Genomic DNA, 22699 nt, shown 5'->3' with positions numbered 1-22699 from the left:
TTTTTTTGTCCATTAAAATAATATCAAATTGATCAGAAATACAGTGTAGACATTGTTAATGTTGTAAATGACTATTGTCGCTGGGCATGACTGATTTATAATGGAATATCTACATAGGCTTACAGAGGCCCATTATCAGTAGTACACAGCGTTGTACGAGATCTTCAGTTTCTTGGCAATTTCTCACATGGAATAGCCTTAATTTCTCAGAACAAGAATAGACTGACGAGTTTCAGAAGAAAGTTCTTTGTTTCTGGCCATCAATTAGCTTTTAAAATGATAAACTTGGATTAGTTAACACAATATGCCGTTGGCACACAGGAGTGATGGTTGCTGATAATGGGCCTCTGTGCGCCTATGTAGATATTCCATTAAAAATCTGCCGTTTCCAGCTTCAATAGTCATTTACAACATTAACAATGTCTACACTGTATTTCTGATCAATTTGATGTTATTTTAATGGACAGAAAATGAGCTTTTCTTCAAAAACAAGAACATTTCTAAGTGACCCCAAACTTTTGAACGGTAGTGTATATACACAGACTCGGCATAGGAAGTGACTAGTGTATCACCTCGTTATTGCAAACGAGAATGAGTTCTCAACTTCTCAATGACTTACCTGGTTACATAAAGGCAAAATCAAACAAGTGACTGGTGTGCCTGTAGAACATTGAGACTCTGAAGACAACGTGCAGCATGCTGGAGGAGCAGGTTGTGGAGCTGGAGAGTCTGAATGATGAGCTGCTGGAGAAGGAGAGACAGTGGGAGGCCTGGAGGGGAGCCCTGGAGGACGAGAAGAACCAGGCCGAGAGGAGGACTCGAGACATGCAGCGCCTGATGGACAACGAGAAGCAGAATAGGTAGACACACCCACACGCACGGCAGATTATCATACACACGTCAAGCAAGCGACATGCATGCATGCGCACAAGTCTCATATATGCACACGTGTCTTACACGCTTCATGCATAAACACATACACACATGCATGACACACACACACATAATACAGTACATACAAAGGTGCTCATGTCACATTTACATATGCAAATGCCTTCACACACACACACTACAAACCTACTGCTACCCACACACAGCTGTGCGCACACATGGAGTGTTAATTTTCCATGTGTGTGTAGGTTGCGTGCGGACCAGCGCAGTACCGAGTCCCGCCAGGCGGTGGAGCTAGCGGTCAGGGAGCACACGGCGGAGATCGTGGCTCTGCAGCAAGCCCTGAAAGAACAGAGACTGAAGGCCGAGAGTCTCTCTGATACGGTGAGTCTTGTCTATAGCATGACACTAGCGACGGCAGGTCCATGGGTTTGATTCTCGCTGGGGTCGCATATGTAGAAAAACATCATGTACACACTGTACCGAATCGCTTTGGATAAAAGTGTCTGCCAAATGGCATATATTATATTTTTCTACACAATCTTTGAACTTGTGGTTGTGTGTGTTGTCAGCTGAATGACCTGGAGAAGAAGCACGCCATGCTGGAGATGAACGCCCGCACCCTGCAGCAAAAACTGGAGACAGAGAGGGAGCTGAAGCAGAGGCTGATGGACGAGGTAGAGAGCACTCCGCAAACATTCACACAAACATCAATAAATACGCAATATTGTATTTCATTTACCCAAAGTAAGTAAGCCTTGTCCGAGCCAGGACAGCCCATAGGGCAGGAGCCTGTCTCCTGTTTGTAGTGTGAGGCAGCTTAATGTACAGGTTCACCCCTGGTCAGGACGCTAGTCCAATTTACACAAAAAGTTACAGAAAATAGCTTTTCGATTGTCTTGGAATGATGTGTGTTGGTGTGGTGACCTCCCCACCACAGCAAGGCAAGCTACAGCAGCAGATGGACCTACAGAAGAGCCACATCTTTCGTCTGACACAAGGCCTGCAGGAGGCTCTGGACCAGACTGACCTGCTGAAGACTGAGAGGACCGACCTGGAGTACCAGCTGGAGAACATCCAGGTAACATTACACTCAGTCCCACTCAGACCGTTTTTAACACCGCTGAGCCCAGCTGTTCTCAGCTGGCCTGGGTCGTATTCATTCGGCACCAAACAGACTGAAAAAGGGAGGTGGTCTTGTCCAATAAGAAACGCTTATTTACGTTTTTTGAAACGTCCGCCGTAGTTGCTGGAATGCCTCAGCTCTTACAGCTAATTGCATGTGAGACGTTAGCTGGTAGCCTGATGCATTTATATTGACATTGATTCTTTCTCACGCCACAGGCTGTTTATTCTCATGAGAAAGTCAAGATGGAGGGCACCATTTCTCAGCAGACCAAGCTGATTGACTTCCTCCAGGCCAAAATGGATCAGCCCACCAAGAAAAAGAAGGTGAGAGAACGCCGCGATGACGGCGAATGGCGCAGTCTGCATAGGGAGACAGATGGTTGTTGTCCCTGGACGGGGACACACAGGCTCAAACACACACACAATACATCTTAATGTTACTGCATGTGAAATGAATGCCACACAAGTCTGTGGCTCCTTCTGAAACTCCAGGTCCCTCGAACTCGAGCTCCCTCTCTCTCCTGCCAGGGTATCTTCGGGCGGCGGCGGGATGAGCTGGCGCCCAATGGGAACGGGGCTGGGGGTTCCGGGGCCCAGGCCCAGCCAGCACTGCCCATGCAGTACAGTGACATGAAGGTGGCCCTGGAGAAGGAAAGGACACGCTGCTCAGACCTGGAGGACGCCCTGCAGAAGATGAGGATAGAGCTGAGATCACTAAGAGAAGAAGGTGGGTGGTGTCGCCAACTATCTTATTACAGGACATACGCCCATATTCATAAAGCCTCTGAAAGCAGGAGTGCTTATCTAGGATCAGGTCCTCCCTGTTCATGCAATAAGGGACGGGCCAATATACCACGGCTAAGGGCTGTTCTTATGCACTTGTAACCGATGTGAAATGGCTAGCTAGTTAGCAGGGTGCGCACTAATAGTGTTTCAATCGGTGACGTCACTCGCTCTGAGACCTTGAAGTAGTTGTTCCCCTTGCTCTGCAAGGCCCGCGGCTTTTGTGGAGCGATGCTTCGAGGGTGGCTGTTGTTGATTGTGTGTAGAGGGTCCCTAGTTCGAGCCCTGGTAGGGATCGAGGAGAGGGACGGAAGCTATACTGTTACACACGACGCAGCGGGGAGTGCCTGGATATAGCCCTTAGCCATGGTATATTGGCCGTACACCACAAACCCCTGAGGTTCCTTATTCCTATTATAAACTGGATAGCCAATATAATTAGAGCAGTAAAAATCAATGTTTTGTCATACCCGTGGTATACACTCTGATACAGTGGGGCAAAAAATTATTTAGTCAGCCACGAATTGTGCAAGTTCTCCCACTTAAAAAGATGAGAGGCCTGTAATTTTCATCATAGGTACACTTCAACTATGACAGACAAAATGAGAAAAAAAATCCCATTGTAGGATTTTTTATGAATTTATTTGCAAATTATGGTGGAAAATAAGTATTTGGTCACCTACAAACAAGCAAGATTTCTGGCTCTCACAGACCTGTAACTTCTTCTTTAAGAGGCTCCTCTGTCCTCCACTCGTTACCTGTATTAATGGCACCTGTTTGAACTTGTTATCAGTATAAAAGACACCTATCCACAACCTCAAACAGTCACACTCCAAACTCCACTATGGCCAAGACCAAAGAGCTGTCAAAGGACACCAGAAACAAAATTGTAGACCTGCACCAGGCTGGGAAGACTGAATCTGCAATAGGTAAGCAGCTTGGTTTGAAGAAATCAACTGTGGGAGCTATTATTAGGAAATGGAAGACATACAAGACCACTGATAATCTCCCTCGATCTGGGGCTCCACGCAAGATCTCACCCCGTGGGGTCAAAATGATCACAAGAACGGTGAGCAAAAATCCCAGAACCACGCGGGGGGACCTAGTGAATGACCTGCAGAGAGCTGGGACCAAAGTAACAAAGCCTACCATCAGTAACACACTACGCCGCCAGGGACTCCAATCCTGCAGTGCCAGACGTGTCCCCCTGCTTAAGCCAGTACATGTCCAGGCCCGTCTGAAGTTTGCTAGAGAGCATTTGGATGATCCAGAAGAAGATTGGGAGAATGTCATATGGTCAGATGAAACCAAAATAGAACTTTTTGGTAAAAACTCAACTCGTCGTGTTTGGAGGACAAAGAATGCTGAGTTGCATCCAAAAAACACCATACCTACTGTGAAGCATGGTGGTGGAAACATCATGCTTTGGGGCTGTTTTTCTGCAAAGGGACCAGGACGACTGATCCGTGTAAAGGAAAGAATGAATGGGGCCATGTATCGTGAGATTTTGAGTGAAAACCTCCTTCCATCAGCAAGGGCATTGAAGATTAAACGTGGCTGGGTCTTTCAGCAAATGATCCCAAACACACCGCCCGGGCAACGAAGGAGTGGCTTCGTAAGAAGCATTTCAAGGTCCTGGAGTGGCCTAGCCAGTCTCCAGATCTCAACCCCATAGAAAATCTTTGGAGGGAGTTGAAAGTCCGTGTTGCCCCAAAACATCACTGCTCTAGAGGAGATCTGCATGGGGGAATGGGCCAAAATACCAGCAACAGTGTGTGAAAACCTTGTGAAGACTACAGAAAACGTTTGACCTCTGTCATTGCCAACAAAGGGTATATAACAAAATATTGAGAAACTTTTGTTATTGACCAAATACTTATTTTCGAAACCAGAAATTGCTAATAAATTCATAAGAAATCCTACAATGTGATTTTCTGGATTTTTTTTCTCTCATTTTGTCTGTCATAGTTGAAGTGTACCTATGATGCAAATGACAGGCCTCTCTCATCTTTTTAAGTGGGAGAACTTGCACAATTGGTGGCTGACTAAATACTTTTTTGCCCCACTGTATACCACGGCTGTCAGCCAGTCAGCATTCAGGGCTCGAACCACCCAGTTTATAATATTAATTATTATCGAAAAGGCCAAACTGATCCTAGGTCAGCATTCTTGTGAGTTGTTTGTGAATCCATGCCCTGATGATTGTCATAGTGTTTGGTTCAAATCCTTGTATCCCTTCCTTGAACTTCTCACTGATCTGACATATTAGGGAGAGCAGTCCCGTGGAATTCTTACTTTATTTACCCTGTCATCTTCAGGGAAGTGAGGACACATTTTTGGAAGTATTTCAACAGGGTGATTGTATATTAATGATGGAGACGATGTACAGGAAGCAATGTTTCTGGTGTGCCAGGTGTTGCCAAAAGCTTAACGGTTCCTCCCTCCCTTCCAGCGGCCCATTTTAAAGCCTCAGAGCACGCCCCGGCCACGCCAGCCTCCGCCCGCCAGCAGATCCTCATGTCGGCCATCGTCAAGTCCCCCGAGCGCCAGCCCAACCCCAGCAGCCTCCTGGCACCCTCTAGCTCTGCGCGATGCAAGGAGAGCTCCACGCCCGAAGGTAAGTCCCACAGCCCCTGCTCTCGGTGTGTGTGTGTGTCTCCTCGCTCTCGCTCTCTCTATCTCTATGTATAGAGAACTCTTAATTTTCTTTCTCTCTCATTCTGCTCACAGAGAAGCGAAGGGTAACTTTTGAAAGTAAGTGTATTCCCAGTTTGAAACTGTTGTGAAGAGGTAACCATCTTCCATCTCATTGTGCTTGTTGTATTCATCAAGTAAAATGTTAGTTGTCACATGCTCCAAATACAACAAGGCTTCCTTATGAGCTCTTTCCCAGCAATGCAGTTAAAAAGCAAGAACATTTACAAATAGATAACAATAAAATAACATTAACGAGGCTATATATAGCCTATACACAAGGCGTACCGGTACTGAGTGTACTGGTGTACGATTGATTGAGGTAATACTGCATGTACAGTTGAAGTCAGAAGTTTACATACACTTAGGTTGGAGTCATTAAAACTCGTTATTCAACCACTCTACACATTTCTTGTTAACAAACTATAGTAAAATTCACCCAATTTATTGTGGTAAGCTTGTGGAAGGCTATCTGACACATTTGTGTTAAACATGTTAAATCATTTAGACAAGACACTCAATTAGTATTTGGTAGCATGTAAACCTCTGACCCACTGGGAATGTGATGAAGGAAATAAAAGCTGAAATTAATCATTCTCTCTACTATTATTCTGACATTTCATATTCTTTAAATGAAGTGGTGATCCTAACTGACCTAAGACAATTTTTACTTGGATTAAATGTCAGGAATTGTGAGAAACTGAGTAAATGTATTAGGCTAAGGTGTATGTAAACTTCTGACTTCAACTGTACATTTTGATTTGGTGATTGATTGAAGTACTATGTACGTATAGAAAGGGGGTAAAAAACGGGGGTAAAAAACGTCTGGGTAGCTGTCTAATTAACTGTTCAACGGTCTTATGGCTTTGGGGTAGAAGAGGTTCAGGATCCTTTTGCTCCCAGACTTGGTACTCCGGTACCGCTTGCTGTGAGGTCGCAGAGAGAACAGACTTCAACTTGGGTGGCAGGAGTCTTTGACAATTTTTAGGGACCGCCTGGTATAGAGGTCACGGATGGCAGGGAGCTCAGCCCAAGTAATGTACTGGGACGTGTGCACTACCTTCTGTAGTGCCTTGTGGTCGGATGCCGAGCAGCAGCCAGTCAAAATGCTCTCAGTCGTGCAGCTGTATAACTTTCTGAGGATCTAAGGGCCCATCTTTTCAGCCTCCTGAGGTGGAAGAGGTTTTGTCGTGCCCTCTTCACGACTGTTGGTGTGTTTGGACCCTGAGTCCTTAATGATGTGGACACCGAGGAACTTGAAGCTGTTTCTACTCCAGCCCCGTCGTTGTGAATGGGGGCGTGTTCGGCCCTCCGTTTCCGGTAGTCCACCATCTGCTTTGTTTGTCTTGCTAATTAATGTCGAGGGAAAGGTTTTTGTCCTGGCACCACATTGCCAGGTCTCTAACTTCCTCCCTGTAGGCTGTCTCATCATCGTCGGTGATCAGGCCTGCCGTCGTTGTTAGGTACCAGTGTGCGGCAACACAGTCGTGGGTGAACGTGAAGTACAGGAGAGGGCTAAGCACGCACCCCTGGGGGCCCCCGTGTTGAGGGTCAGTGTTGTTGCCTACCCTCACCACCTGGGGGCAACCCGTCAAAGTCCAGTATCCAATTGCAGAGGGAGGTGTTTAATCCCAGGGTCCTTAGTTTAGTGCTGAGTTTGTAGGGCACTATGGTGTTGAATGCTGAGCTGTAGTCAATTAACAGCATTCTCACGTACAGTACGTGTTACCTTTTGTCCAGGTGGGAAAGTGCATTAGAGATTGTGTCATCTGGGGATCTATTGGGGCGGTATGAGAATTGGAATGGGTCCAGGGAGTCTGGGATGATGGTGTTGATGTGAGCCATGACCAGCCTTTTTTGAAAGCATTTCATGGTGTCAGATGTGAGTGCTACGGGGGCGATCGTCATTTAGACAGGATACCTTGGCGTTCTTGGGCACAGGGACTATGGTGGTCTGCTTGAAACGTGGGTATTACACACGGGGTCAGGGAGAGGTTGAAAATATCAGTGAAGACACTTGCCAGCTGGTCAGCGCATGCTCTAAGTACGCGTCTTGGTAATCCGTCTGGCCTTGCGGCCTTGTGAACATTGATCTGTTTAAAGGTCTTACTCACATTGGCTACGGAGAGCGGGATCATCCTCCTCCTTTCAACTGGTTCATGGGGCACATTTACAACGCTAGTCTGCATCTGAGATGCACGTGATGCTGGGCGGGTTATTCACTGAAGGAGCAAGTATTGGTTTTTGTAGGCAACAATATGGAGGCAAGAATAGAGAGTGCTTCAGAAGGTTCTCAGGAAAGGCTCCATGCCAGTTGGTAAACAATGTGGGGTTGGCTCTTGGCAAATGTAACCTTCATTAAGTTCTATTGAACTCTGTGCCAAACGCCCTCAAAAGGCAAAGACGGGGTTGCGGTTCAGGACTTCTGGTTTACAGTTGTCAAGACCCAACCCCTGCTGGATTAGAGCCCCAGCAGCACTTTAGACTGGAAAATAAAGTGTGTCCTTTGACCAGCCTTTCTTTCTGCAAAGCGAAGTAGATCTGAAACCATCTCTTTTACAAATACTGTAGTTAAAGTACATAAACCCATTGTCATTTGCATGAATCGACTCATAACCATGGTTATGTCGCTAGAACTGAAAATATGCACGTGCAGAAAATGAATTGCTATGCCTCATATACTACTCTCTTTGTCTTGCTGTCAAAACATTTTTGCTTTCTCTTGTCAGGAGCTTTTAAGTGACAAAAACAATACGCAAACTATGTGCACGATAGCTGCAAAACACACTCATTCTAGTTTTCACTCATTGTCACTCTGTTGTTGTAGAGTACGGGCGTCGCGTGAAGGAGAGGATGCACCACAACATCCCCCATCGCTTCACCGTGGGACTCAACATGAGGGCCACCAAGTGTTCTGTCTGCCTGGACACTGTGCACTTTGGACGCCAGGCCGCCACCTGCCTAGGTTAGTAGTCCTAATGGGCTTTACTCTGCCTTTCTTTCTCATTACTGCTACCATAGCACTGCTGTTGCGCTCATGAGCAATGTCCCAGACCACTGCATTATGTTCATTAACTGTGTTTCAACTATTTCTTTCAACCAAACTTCCCTTTCTTGTGGCCATTACGTTGAATACATAAAAAAAATATATATATATTTATTCCCGACACTCGTGTACAGGTATGAAGATGCAATGCAACAGAGTACTTGTTTTCAGCCAACATAACTGAAGAAAATCACTCCTCCACAATACATGCATTTCCTTCTCTCTCTTCCTGGTCTTCTGTAGAGTGCAACACCCTCTGCCACCCCAAGTGCTCGCCCTGCCTCCCTGCCACGTGCGGCCTGCCGGCGGAGTACGCCACCCACTTCTCAGAGGCGTTGTGTCGGGAGAAGGCCAGCTCCCCTGCCCTGCAGCTCAAAGAGGCCGCTGGCCACGTTCGCCTGGAGGGATGGATGAAACAACCCAGGTCTGTGTTCTCACAGTAGCATCTTTATTATGGACATTCTTCTGTTTCTACCTACCTTACCTTGCTTTATGTAGAGCACTTTGAGAATTTGTTGGAAAGTGGTTTGAAAATCAAAAGTCTTCCTCCTCCTTTTCATCTTTCTTGGGCATGAGCTCTGGGTAGGGCTCTGGGTAGGGCTCTGGGTAGGGCTCTGGGCATGAGCTCTGGGTAGGGCTCTGGGTAGGGCTCTGGGTAGGGCTCTGGGTAGGGCTCTGGGCATGAGCTCTGGGTAGGGCCCTTGACAGGGAAAATGTAACACCTCTGAATTGTGTGTGTGTGTGTCTCTGCAGGAACTCCAAGCGTGGCCAGCAGGGCTGGGAGAGGAAGTACGTGGTGCTGGATGGGACCAAGGTGTCCATCTACGACGCTGAACCCAGAGAAGGTACTGCTCCTTGACTTAACTCGCCTTTCTCCAGACTGTTTTTGGCAGCGTCTTCATGACCCTTGCCCTCCTGGATCATATTCATTAGGCAACAGTCTGAAACAGAGAGGGTTCTACCTGGACTTGTAACTGGCCTGGTAGCGTTGCAAAACGTTTTGATACCGTGTGCCCTAGTAAATGTACTTCTGGTGTATTTCCAGACTCTCTGAAGCCAGAGGAGGAGTTTGAGCTGTGTCTTCCTGATGGAGAGGTGACCATCCACGGAGCAGTGGGAGCCTCGGAGCTCATCAACACGGCCAAGTCGGGTACAATGCACTTATAGATACTGTACACATGTAGATTAGAGTCCACCGGTGTTTGTCTTGGGCAGAAATAAGTGCTGGTACTCGTTTTGTGCCGGTACTGTTTATATTTAGGTGCAGGAGCCTCACAATACTTGTGAGCTAATATTCTATAAGAGGAACAGGAGCTCAAGCAGTAGAACATTTGAGGTGCCGGTACTCGGCTCCGGTGAACTCCTGCCCAAGTCGAGCACTGGGATCCACCTGCCTAATGCACTTGGAGATCAGAGTAGAACTTCTGTTTCCCAGAAAACTCCATCTGGAACACAAGTTAATGAACACCTGACCTCTCCCTACATCCTAACTTGTGCAAGACTACCTAAACTGATCCTATCTGATGACTCTTTGCAGGAGTAATTGCACAGTCGTCAAGTAGCTAAACTGCTGAGCCCTGCCGCTGTTGTTTTGTATTTGAATGTGATCTGTAGTCTCTGTCCCTTCACTCTCGTATCTTGCTTCTGTCTGTGCTTCTGTCTGTGCTTCTGTCTGTGTTTCTGTCTGTGTGCAGACACCCCGTACATCCTGAAGCTGGAGTCTCACCCACACACCACCTGTTGGCCAGGCCAGTCCCTGTACTTCATGGCTCCCAGCTTCCCAGACAAGCAGCGCTGGGTGGCTGTCCTGGAGTCAGTCGTAGCCGGCAGCAGGGGCTCCAAGGACAAGGTGGAGGCTGACGCGGTGAGTGGACGTGCTTGTGTGCATATCTCGAAAGCCGTCTTCAACCTCTAGTCAGGTTGATATTTGAAGTGTTGTTACTTTCGAGGTCTGCGCCAGAGTTCTCCTACTAGTTTACAGATGGAACCCACACTCAAACATGAGAGAGCAAGACTTTCTTGGTGTTTGCCGAGAGAATAGGGTGTACTCCCACTCAATAGTATCTCTTTCTCTCCCCTCCCCACCCCTTTCCCTCTCTCTTTGTCTGCATGTTGTCCCTCTACCGTCTGTGTCTGTGGATGTTGTCAATGATTTTATGCGTGAATACATATTTTACACACGCTGTATGTGTAAAATACACTGGGGTGTTGTTGACCACACTGTAGACAGCTGTTCCTAAAAGACAGAAGAACCTCTCCCCACTGGTCCAGGTAAAGAGCTGCACGAGCCTCTGCCTTATGCTTGGGCCCAAGCGTATGCTTTGATTGACAGAGCATGCAGTAAACACACTTACTGTATACATACCCATGCACACACGCTACACATTCAACGTGTCAGTCACACATATAGTGCAAGCACCCGCTCTCTCGACCCTGAAGAGCAGCCACATACCCACACAATGCAGCACCCATGCAGCGCATGTATGTGAGACAACACAGCTGTGCAGCTTTGTCCGCCGGCACGGGCGTGCACGTCCAGAGTCTCAATCGCCACACCCGCCCATGCAGCCCTGCGATACAATTGATCGATGGATTGGTCGATCAATTGGTTTGTCTGGTGTACCATTTTCATTTTGATATCTTCCTGTTTTTCTTTTCTTGCGTGAAATGTTGTATGGAAATCGGGACGTGCTACATAAGTAAAATCGTTGTATTTATTGCAAACCCACCCCCAATTGCCCATATCCATCCCCGTGTCGTCACCTGCTTCACCCCTGCAAACCACTTGCCTCTGTCACGTCCACTGTGTCCTGCAGGCTATATGACCCTCACAACGTCCTGCTTTGACATTAGTAGATACTGGGGGCTTTGTCTTGGTAGAATGCTAGGTTAGGTTTACACGTCACGATTCCCTGACCTGGCCTGTGTTCCTCTCCGACGACAGAAACTGTTGGGTAACTCTCTGCTGAAGCTGGAAGGAGACGACCGACTGGACATTAACTGTACCCTGCCCCTCACCGACCAGGTACGTGTGCGAGTTTTATGCAGGATTGTGCTTCACTATGCATACAGAACCAGGAAACGTACCCAGGGAACTGGGTAAGCGATTGGGAATTGATTTAAATGTTACCTAAAGTTTCACATTGGCTTTCTCTCTCCCCCGCCATAGATAGTTTTGGTTGGCTCTGAGGAGGGTCTGTATGCCCTGAACGTCATTAAGAACAGCCTGACTCACATCCCCGGCCTGGCCTCCGTCTTCCAGATCCAGATTATCAAGGAGCACGACAAGCTGCTCATAATTACTGGTCAGTATTGTACTATTATAGGCTTTAGCTTCGTGAGCTACTGGAAACATGGTCTTGAAAAAATGGACCCCATTTCCTATACCAGGTATATGCAAGTATCAAACCCGGCTTGCCTGCAGGCCTACAGACTTGTGTTAGCTCCCCGAGCTAAAGCCTGATAGAAGGCATGGGCTCTGGGAGTTCAAATCTGTCTTCAGGTCTCAGAATTTGTCCTTAGCTGGCTCGCCTGCTTAAATAAAGCTTAAATAAACATGCAAATTACTCAGCATGCGAGTGTAGTTCACTGAACCATCTCCGCTACAGTACTTGCAGTTTAGCAGTACTGCGATTCTGAATCGTGTTAGTATAGTGCAATAACTGTTGAAACTGATCACAAATGTGTTGTATTGGATGGAGGATGCAGTTGGTACTGTATGTGTTTGTTTCTGATATCTGTACCATGTCCCTTCCAGGGGAGGAGCGGGCCCTGTGTCTGGTGGAGATCAAGAAGGTGAAGCAGTCTCTGTCTCAGTCCCATCTCCCAGCCCAGCCAGATCTCAGCCCATACATCTTTGAGACCGTCAAGGGATGCCACCTCTTCTCCTCTGGCAAGGTGAGCCACCGATTTGCGATTCGTAACTTTTTTTTCACCTTATCGAAATAGGACGAAACAATGTTTTCTGGTGTAAAACTTTGTTTCAATCATAGCAAATTATTCAAGCACCTTTTCATGTTGTCTGTGCCTTCCTCGAAACTGTGGACACACCTGATTACGCCATATTTCTGGAGTGATAGTTCTCCCGACTGTGTTGTTATTGGCCCTTGTGCAGATTGAGAATGGCACGTGTATCTGTGCCGCCATGCCCAACAAGATCACCATCCTGCGCTACAACGACAGCCTCAATAAGTTCTGCATCAGGAAAGAGATTGAGACGTCAGAGCCCTGCAGCTGTATCCATTTCACAGGCTACAGCATCATCATCGGCACCAACAAGTTCTACGAGATGGAGATGAAGCAGTTCGTGCTGGAAGGTAGGTCAGCAACTCATCACACAGGATACAACATGTTCAAGGTACACTGTTATCTCGGGATAACTAGGGTGTTGTTCATTAGGCACCAAACACACTGAAACTGGGAGAGATTACCTGGTTATTTTTTTAATAATTGGTTGATTGATTGGTGTGGGGACCTCTCTCTTGCAGAGTTCCTGGATAAGAACGATGTGACGTTGGCCTCGGCCATCTTTGCGGCCTCCTCCCACAGTTTCCCCATCTCCATCATCCAGGTCACCCAGGCACCGCAGAAAGACGAGTACCTGCTCTGCTTCCACGGTCAGACATGTTTCATACACACTACTATAGGCCGTGCGTGCGCCTTTGTCTTTCCGTTAGGAAAATGTGGTGCCGTATATTTGAGAAATTCACCGGACCCATATGCATTGGCTGCATAACCTGATTAGGTGCTCAGAATGACCGAAATCACATTTAGATTATGGTATTTCATCTTAACAGAACATGCAACTCGAGGATTCAATGGCGTGTGTCCTTCCTACCTAATTCTGATGCGCACTTTGAAGATGTTAGAATAACTGTCCACTTTTCCTCGGACAACAAGACGAGTAACAAACAGCAGTTGGCCTAGACTATATAAAACAAATATTAAAAACCAATTCGGCTGATCCAACCGATCAGAATGTTTAGCTTGAAATGTTGATTAACTATTATTTTTTCACGTTATAAGCGTAGCAATGCACACAAGGCAGTAGACTGCGCGACTGACAAAAGCTCACTGCACGTGTGAGTGGTTTAATGTGATAGCAATTTAGAGTGGAGATCTTAAAGATGCAAACACTTGTATTGGTTGCTAAAATGACTAGGATTGTGCCTTTGGCTACTGGACAATGAAAGTAAGTTGATTTGAAAAGCAATACAACATGAGAGAAATATGTTACTGGTTTCAATGGAATATGGAAGTCTCAATAAAATAATTGCCTCCAAGTTTTTTGGTCGGATTTTGGCTAGGCTACTTTGAAGCGAGGTAAAACATGCCTCACAATATGAGGTAAAAAGATTCAATTTTCAACCAATTAAGTATGTTTTCAAATGCATACTGCCTCCAACACATTGCAAAGTGATGTGTGATGTGCGGAAGCCTGCTTACTGTTTCCAATGCACTTGAATGGCGAAATGAAGCCCCCTTCAGTTACCAGTAGAGAAATAAAAGAGTAGCTGTTTTTAATCATGGTCATCAAAGCTGTTTTTACACGCGATTGCCTTTATAATTGTTGCCCAATGATTGGGCTTACATTATAAAAGCACGTTTCACTCCGGAAACAAATTAACTAGCTGTTTGAGGAGCTGTAGCAACAGCTCATCCGCTGACAGATTATCCGCTCAAGCTAGGCTCTGTATCTGTAGGCTGTGTGCGTGTGATAATATAAATAATGACTACGCGGCTCATTTAATTCCACTAAATTATGCAAATTAACTTATAGGCCGATACACATGTCCGGTCAAATGTATTTCCATCGACTGGTTTTTCCATCAATGAATAGGCTAAAAAGCATTTATTTATCGGCTTTTCATTTTTTTCCCGGGTCAAAAGCTGTTTTTGTACCGTTTAAAGGAAACCCTGGTGCGTGTGTGAGGGAGGGAGAGTGCCCATGATGTCTTTATGATTATGTAATGAGTAGTGTAGCCATGCTCTGATGACTGCTAAAAAATGTCCGTTATATTCATTTCCACATAGTTTGCAATGCATACCAGCAGTATCACTTATTTCTATTGTGATGATTCCTTATCCAGAGTTCGGGGTGTTTGTGGACGCATACGGCCGCAGGAGTCGAAGTGAGGACATCAAATGGAGCCGTCTGCCTCTCTCGTTTGGTAAGTCAAAACCATTTTACATCGGAAACCATAATCTCGGAGGGATCCTAACCAAAGCATTGAATTGCCATCTAGAAAAGTGTTATAATAAGACATTTATAGGGGCTTGTAACACAGTGCTCCTCTCTATATCAGCCTACAGAGAACCCTACCTGTTTGTGACCTACTTCAACTCGTTGGATGTGATCGAGGTCCAGGGCCACTCTGCTCTAGGGTAAGATCACCTCACTGATCCTTTACTTAACTGCAACCCTGAGCTAGTTAGCATAACATTGTAAGAAATAAATGGGGGGTATTGTGTCTTGGTCAGGGCCCACTCGTACGCTCACCTGGACATCCCCAACCCACGCTACCTGGGCCCAGCCATCTCCTCCGGAGCCATTTACCTGGCATCGTCCTACCAGAACAAGCTCCGGGTCATCTGCTGTAAGGGCAACCTGGGACAGGAGGGGGAGCTGCAGAGGAATGGCTCTGGACGCAGGTACGTTAATATGGCTCTTTCTTCCGGGATTTGGAGCAACAATGGGGATCCTTCATTCTGTCACTGCACCTTCTGTTGGCTGAGCTGGTTAGTGGAGGCAGGATTGGGGCAGTCATGGTTACAGTGTGACTTCAGAATGACTTCCCTTCTCTCTAATTTCGCCCATTGTTTAAATTCCACCAGGAATCACTGAAGTGCACGGTGATGGTGTGGAGCTTCTCACAGGTGGCACACTTGCTGCATGGGTTGGCATACAAATGACATACAGTAGGTTGGCATACGGTTGACATAGGTTGGCGTACAGGTGGCATAGGTTGGCGTACAGGAGGCATAGGTTGGCGTACAGGTGGCATAGGTTGGCGTACAGTTGATATAGTCTGGCAAACAGGTGGCATAGGTTAGCGTAGATAACTGGTGAACTATCTGGTGATGGTGTTCCATCTACTACACCATCTGAGACCTGGATTAATACTAGCCTCTGTTCTTTGCAGGAGGAAGATTTCATGTTTTATTTGTAACAAAGCCTAAGTAAGGCTATTTTTATTCAAAATGGCCCCTGTGTGATGTTATAATAAAATATTTAAAATAAAGTATGGACACTTCTTGTATTTTCTGAGACTTCCTATATCAACCAATCAAGCACCTGCATTAATGTACATAATATTGCAGTGATTGTGTGTTTAGAGTTAGCTGATTTGACCACCGTACCATATAGTGCTTTATGATGTTTAAAGAACAGTAGAGAGGGTTCATTGCTATTTTTCCTCATCAAAAATACAGTACAAAGACCGAATTCGAAAAAGCCATCCCAAATGTAATTTGTCAACCCTCATTCAGCCTTTATCCATACATGGAAAAGTGTTGTACTCTCTCTCTGCAATTTAGGGCTGAAAAACGAGTGTTGATTATAACGCTAAACGAAGTGTAGGTGTGCCACCTCTGCAGGTCACGGATGGAAAAAGACCAGCTACAATTTTCATATCATTGATTCCATAATCCTCTGTGGACTATAGAATTGGAGATGTGACTTCTGGAGCTAACATGGTGACGATATGACTCAATCTCTTTAGCTCGCTATTCATTGGTAGAACCAAATGTGCAGTCAGCCATGTCTCATTTTTCTCCGTTGCACTTGCTCATTCTAGTCTCCTACTGTGACAGAGTGTGGCTAACAAATTACCTGTCTGCATTATCTCCAAGGATTTCAATGAGAATTGCTTTCTCCACATCCAAAGCCGTTGCTCGCTGCAGTCATTATTTCATTTTACAGAGCTATTGAGAGTATTACACTAGCCATAGTTTTGATTGACATAAGCTTAATATGCATTTACACTGACGTTAAGAACACCTGCTTTTTCCATGACATAGACTGACTAGGTGAATCCAGGTGAAAGCTACGATCCCTTATTGATGTCACTTGTTAAATCCACTTCAATCAGTGTAGATGAAGGGGAGGAGATCAGTTAAAGCTTTTTAAACCTTGAGACAATTGAGACATGGATTGGGTGTGTGTGTGTGCCATTCAGAGGGTGAATGGGCAAGACAAAAGATTTCAGTGCCTTTGAACCGGGGTATGGTAGCAGGTGCCAGGTGCACTGGTTTGTGTCAAGAACTGCAATGCTGCTGTTTTTTTTCCACGCTCAACAGTTTCCCGTGTGTATCGAGAATGGTCCACCACCCAACGGACATCCAGCCAACTTGACACAACTGTGGGATGCATTGGAGTCAACATGGGCCAGCATCCCTGTGGACCGCTTTCGACACCTTGTAGTCCATTCGCCGATGAATTAAGGCTGTTCTGAGAGCAAGTGGGGGGGGGGGGGATAGTGCCCCTCCCACGGTTCGTGTTCATACAGATAGTGCCCCTCCCACGGTTTTTGTTCATACAGATAGGTCCCCTCCCACGGTTCTTGTTCATACAGATAGTTTCACTCCCATGGTTCTTGTTCATACAGATAGTTCCCCTCCCACAACCCCAGCAGTACACTATGCAATGCTTTCTTGACACCATCTCTGATGGTCTAACAAAATGTTGACCCTGTGATCTTTGTCATGTGGTCCCCGGCCCTCTCCATCTCCACAATGGGTCTCTCCACCCCCTTTCCGTCCGCAGCCCCAACAAGCGTGGGCCGCCTTCCTACAATGAGCACATCACCAAACGCCTGGCAGCCAGCCCCGCGTTGCACAGTGACCCAGGCACGCCGCGCCGCTACCGCGAGGCCCGCACCGAGTTCCGCCGCGATAAGTCGCCTGGCCGCCCACCGCACTCAGTGGAGAGGGAGAAGTCTCCCAGTGGCAGGATGATGATGGATCCCCGTCTGGCCAGGTCTCCAGGAAGGGCCATGGGGGGGGACCTACGCCTCGACCGCTCTCCAGGGAAGTTGATGGACCGGGACGTGAGGAGGGAGAGGTCACCCGGCCGGGGGTTCGAGGAGCAGCAGCCTGGAGTTCGCCAGAGACTCCACACCAGCTCCGGTCGCACTCCCCTCACCACGGTCAACAAGGTGAGACAGTAGACTATGTACAGAATACTTCCCAGAGTCCTATGTACTTCCCTTGCCCACATTACAGGACATAACTTGAGTGGTATTGGGTGCATTACTTTTGATCAAAGGCCTATGGTCCCATGCTCTGTCTTTTTTTTAATAGTTTCTATGGATATGCTGACTCATGTATTTTTCAATACGACGTTCCTATATTGTTACGGAACCAATAACTAGCCTATGGATATTGTTACACTCGTTAAGGGTCTTAGGCCTAGTTAACCGGTCTGTAACCTGAATGAATGTGTGCATTTATGTGAGAAGTCAGTGTATGCGCCTAGGTGTTGAATGTACAGCTCTGTCTCTCTCAACCTCTTGGTCGGCCAGTCCAAGCGGATTATTATTTGTTTTCGATGGTGACGAAAAAGGAAAGTGCAAACAGGCATGCCCAAACAAGATTCAAAACCAAACGAAAGGCCTCATTGCCACCAAACCAACCTGCAGCCTCCCGGCTCTCCAAGCTGGCACTCTGACTGATCACCTCAATTGGCAGCACCTGATGTGCTTATCAACCAGTCTCAGCGCCTGGACGAGATTGCTGCAGCCCCCTGGGGGAATAGTGTATACTGTATACTGTATACTGGATAGTGGGTTTGCCTATCTCCTAACACTAACCTTTACACTAACCTTATCATCTGACCCTATTTGTCTCTGATCTTTCTGTACAGGTGTGGGATCAGTCATCTGTTTGAGTGACAGCAGCGCTACATCAGTTAGAAGAGTGACATCCCCAGCACAGCACATCACTCAGTTCTTACCAGGGTTTGGGAAGAGGAGCGGGGTCAGAATACTGCATCACCTAGAGAGCCCAATAGGAAAAGCAGCTAAAGTGTTGATGACCTACTGTCAAAGCTGAATGTCATGTGTATGGGTTTTTACTAGAATAAATAATTAAAAAAAATAATAATGTTGATATACATTAACAAATAAAAAAAAGTATCCATCATTTAAAGTCAGCAAGGACCAAAACATAACATTTGTCACAAACACTGACAAAAACGCTTGGAATATCTGCAAAATTACATCCTGGAAATAGCACTTACAGATGAGGCTTCAGAGTTTAGAAACACAACGAAATGTTCTTCTGGATTTGCTCTCACCCTGTGCATATCAGCTAGATCAGTGGTGGGCATCTCCTAGGGATGCAGTGTGTGCAGACTTTTGTTACAGCCCAGCACTAACACACCTCATTCAAATAATCAACTAATCCTAGTCTTTGATTTACATCAAGTGTAATTAGGTGTGTGTGTTAGAGATGATATGGAATAAAGTCTACACACACACAGCGGCCCTCTAGTATTGGTCCATCCCTGAGCTAGATGACTACAGCTGACACACTAAAACTGCGCTACCCACAATCCCCAGCACCAGCTGGCTCTCGGGCCTTTATAAATCATCACGATGCTATTTGACACTGTAAATAGGCAGACTTAGGTTTAGTCCGAAATTGCACCCTACTCCATATATAGTGCACTGCTTTTTTCAAAAGTAGTACACTTTAAAGATTAGGGTGCCATTTCAGACTGAGCCTGACTTTTTATAGATACTGAAAGGGAACCTCAAGGCTGGAAAAGCCACGTCTATTTTTGTTAAAGAGAAAAGTGATTGTTGTGTGTCCTCTTGAATGTCAAATGAATAATATTCTTTTAAAAACGTCCTTTATCGAGTGAGCATTTTGCCCTGGTCCCATCTTGTGTAATGCACTTCCACACGCAAAAGCAAACTTACATGCGGCTTGAGAAATCATGAAGCTTACAACCCACTACTACCCATACTTGAATATTTCTTTTTTTACCCCAATCTCCCCTTACCTTGTGTATACATACCCTCGAAATTGTTGTTTATGATCGATCGGTGCATAAAATAATGTTCTTTGATTAACTGATTCTTAAGGCATGGATGTACTTAAATGAGAATGGAAAAGACATATCCTATGATCTTCAACTTCATTTCAGTGAACTACATGCGATTCGACACTGGAGCATGAGCGATTAAAGAAAGAAAAATACATGTTTTAGTTAGCCTTCAATTTCCATTTTCTTTCAAATCCTCCTGAGCTATTATGAGCGACATTTTCCTACTGCTAAACACCTCTCATGCAGCAAGAACAAATATAGTATTTTCAGTCACATAAGCCTACTCTTTATACTTTAATATATCTACTTACTTTTGATTTACTTATTCTTGAAATTTAAAAAAAGAAAGATCTGTCATTTTTTTAATGTATTTATATTCAACCAAATTCAGTGTAGCACTGAAAGGTCACATAGCAAATGCTTTTGGAACAGATTTTGGCCTACATGTGCAATAAGAAAGCTTTTGCTCACATCCTCTACACACAGAAGCAGACATTTTTCATTTTACTCAGCATCAGGGTGGGAGTGAACAGGGTTGTAAATCGATTTTAATTTCACGCTTGCTTATCAATTTACCATCTGCTATGTAAGTCCAGCCTTCTACTGTTTCAGATTTCAGAAACTTTTGCTGGAGCAAAATACCAGTGATGCACAGATATTTTGAGGATTCGGTTTAGACGAGGAACATGTCGCCCTGTGCTCGATATGAAGATATTGATGTCTTTCAAATGCTAACAAAAGATGTACTAGCTTTCCCTGTAGAGTTTTGTCACACAATATTAAACATAACCACTGTCTTTAATTGCTGGCGTATATCCTGTGTGGCCTATGTGGAATCGTGCGAGAGAGAAAGAGCGATTGTGGGAGAAAGAGATTGTGTGTTTATGTCCAGTGTGTTTATGTCCAGTGTGTCAGGGTAACAATGCACATTTGGTATTCACTAGCTGCCCCAGCCTCACTGTGACAATGCCATCCCATTCTGGAGCCACTGGCATGCAGAGCAGCAGCGGCTATTTGTGTCTTAAACTTGGAATAACTCTGAGGAGAAAGACAGCTGCCTGTGCCCAGGAACAATTGTTCATCTGAGGGGTGTGGGTGAGTGAATGGCAGTCAAACTTGAAATGTAATCTTCATACATGTTGCTTTAAAGTTTAGATGTAGACAGCTGTAATTGTCTAAATTAGGGGAAGCTTATACAGTCCTGTTTCACTATATGTACATGTGAGTAACCTGTACAGGTGTGAAATGGAAATGTGTTTTTTGCATATTCCACTCCCTCTGAGACGCCCTCAGAGAATGAGGTCACCGCCAGGTGATCAGCCATTATCAAAGGTGACCCCGGAGAAGTTGGGGTTAAATGCCTTGTCGGCTCAGGCATTCGACCCACCAACCTTTTGCTTATTGGCCCAATACCTCTAACCGCCAGGCTACCTATCTGATTTTACGACCTCAAATAAACAAGTTACTAGAGACTCCTTCCATGCTGTGAAGGGACAGAGATTATGGCATATGTGACGTATGCTGTTTAGACATTGACTCGTTGTTAAACACCTTGCTAAAAGTGAAGATTGACAATGACGAAGTGAAGAAGGCTTTCAGCACATCAGGACCTTTTATATAGACAAGCCCCCCACTCAGACATTGTTGGGAGATTCTGGCCCTAACACCCTATTCACTGATTGGCACTTTAGCACTTTCCCTTGCCAGCATGACCGGACCTGACAGGAGTGGTACTGGGTGACTTGTGAACTCTAATTGACACATTGTAAGGCGCTGTTCTCCGTCTCAACAGGGTCACACTTAAGTATTGGAACCCAGCTAATGTTGCGCTGCAGAGTTTGGAACGTGAAACTGGGTGCAAATGATTTTGAACATTCTTCCTTTCGTAGTCTCTCGTTAAAGAGTTTGTTCATAGAAAATACAAATTGACACGGTTTTCCAGCTACCTTGGCTGCTGTTTTTAAACATGTGAAATACACTCGCTTATGATACAAAGTTGCATGCTCTAAAACAGTTAGAAAGATTTATGTGAAGAGAGAGTTAACTAGCTATGACTGCTTGAGTGAAGCGTGGGCTCTGTAAATGAGTGATATGTATAGAAGCATGTGAGAGATGTGACTGGGCTTGCTCCACTGTTAACCCAGCGTGCCAGTCACACTCCCCTGACAGCGGCAGGGCTATAAATAATGGCTTAATAAGCTAATATTTGTCCACACTGGCTTTCATCTTTAAAATGTATTGTTATATTGGCCTTAGACAAACAAATTAACATGTAATGACGGCATAAAAGTAAAGCTACAAGTAAAACTAAATGCATGCTCTTCAACCGATCGCTACCTGCACCTACCCGCCTGTCCAACATCACTACTCTGGACGGCTCTGACTTAGAATACGTGGACAACTACAAATACTTAGGTGTCTGGTTAGACTGTAAACTCTCGTTCCAGACCCATATCAAACATCTCCAATCCAAAGTTAAATCTAGAATTGGCTTCCTATTTCGCAACAAAGCATCCTTCACTCATGCTGCCAAACATACCCTTGTAAAACTGACCATCCTACCAATCCTCGACTTTGGCGATGTCATTTATAAAATAGCCTCCAATACCCTACTCAACAAATTGGATGCAGTCTATCACAGTGCAATCCGTTTTATCACCAAAGCCCCATATACTACCCACCATTGCGACCTGTACGCTCTCGTTGGCTGGCCCTCGCTTCATACTCGTCGCCAAACCCACTGGCTCCATGTCATCTACAAGACCCTGCTAGGTAAAGTCCCCCCTTATCTCAGCTCGCTGGTCACCATAGCATCTCCCACCTGTAGCACACGCTCCAGCAGGTATATCTCTCTAGTCACCCCCAAAACCAATTCTTTCTTTGGCCGCCTCTCCTTCCAGTTCTCTGCTGCCAATGACTGGAACGAACTACAAAAATCTCTGAAACTGGAAACACTTATCTCCCTCACTAGCTTTAAGCACCAACTGTCAGAGCAGCTCACAGATTACTGCACCTGTACATAGACCACCTATAATTTAGCCCAAACAACTACCTCTTTCCCAACTGTATTTAATTTTAATTAATTTATTTATTTTGCTCCTTTGCAC

General features: G+C 45.6%; 1 protein-coding gene across 7 annotated transcripts in view; it reads left to right on the top strand.

The window, feature by feature from the left end:
• Positions 1–20394, top strand: part of cita (citron rho-interacting serine/threonine kinase a) — a 53942-nt gene extending 33548 nt beyond the window's left edge. For 2 of the 7 annotated variants that reach the window (XM_020487051.2, XM_031824508.1), the window contains 24 exons: positions 667–860; positions 1140–1275; positions 1464–1568; positions 1832–1972; positions 2236–2343; positions 2548–2746; positions 5255–5419; positions 5533–5556; positions 8324–8461; positions 8786–8966; positions 9296–9387; positions 9588–9692; positions 10237–10406; positions 10769–10813; positions 11487–11567; positions 11712–11847; positions 12300–12439; positions 12657–12858; positions 13030–13158; positions 14632–14712; positions 14848–14926; positions 15023–15193; positions 17307–17697; positions 18405–20394. In XM_020487051.2, coding sequence (XP_020342640.2) covers positions 667–860; positions 1140–1275; positions 1464–1568; positions 1832–1972; positions 2236–2343; positions 2548–2746; positions 5255–5419; positions 5533–5556; positions 8324–8461; positions 8786–8966; positions 9296–9387; positions 9588–9692; positions 10237–10406; positions 10769–10813; positions 11487–11567; positions 11712–11847; positions 12300–12439; positions 12657–12858; positions 13030–13158; positions 14632–14712; positions 14848–14926; positions 15023–15193; positions 17307–17697; positions 18405–18428 — 3237 coding nt within the window. In that variant the 3' untranslated portion in view covers positions 18429–20394. Of the gene's footprint in view, positions 1–666; positions 861–1139; positions 1276–1463; positions 1569–1831; positions 1973–2235; positions 2344–2547; positions 2747–5254; positions 5420–5532; positions 5557–8323; positions 8462–8785; positions 8967–9295; positions 9388–9587; positions 9693–10236; positions 10407–10768; positions 10814–11486; positions 11568–11711; positions 11848–12299; positions 12440–12656; positions 12859–13029; positions 13159–14631; positions 14713–14847; positions 14927–15022; positions 15194–15376; positions 16613–17306; positions 17698–18404 lie in introns of those variants that run through there. The other 5 variants (XM_031824518.1, XM_031824523.1, XM_031824532.1 and 2 more) reach the window with 5 other exon arrangements.
• The last annotated feature ends 2305 nt before the right edge of the window (positions 20395–22699 follow it).

Source organism: Oncorhynchus kisutch, linkage group LG1, assembly GCF_002021735.2.
Source record: "Oncorhynchus kisutch isolate 150728-3 linkage group LG1, Okis_V2, whole genome shotgun sequence".
NCBI lineage: Eukaryota > Metazoa > Chordata > Actinopteri > Salmoniformes > Salmonidae > Oncorhynchus > Oncorhynchus kisutch.
The sequence above is the reverse complement of the archived record's forward strand: the minus strand, read 5'-3'. Positions and strand labels throughout refer to the sequence as shown.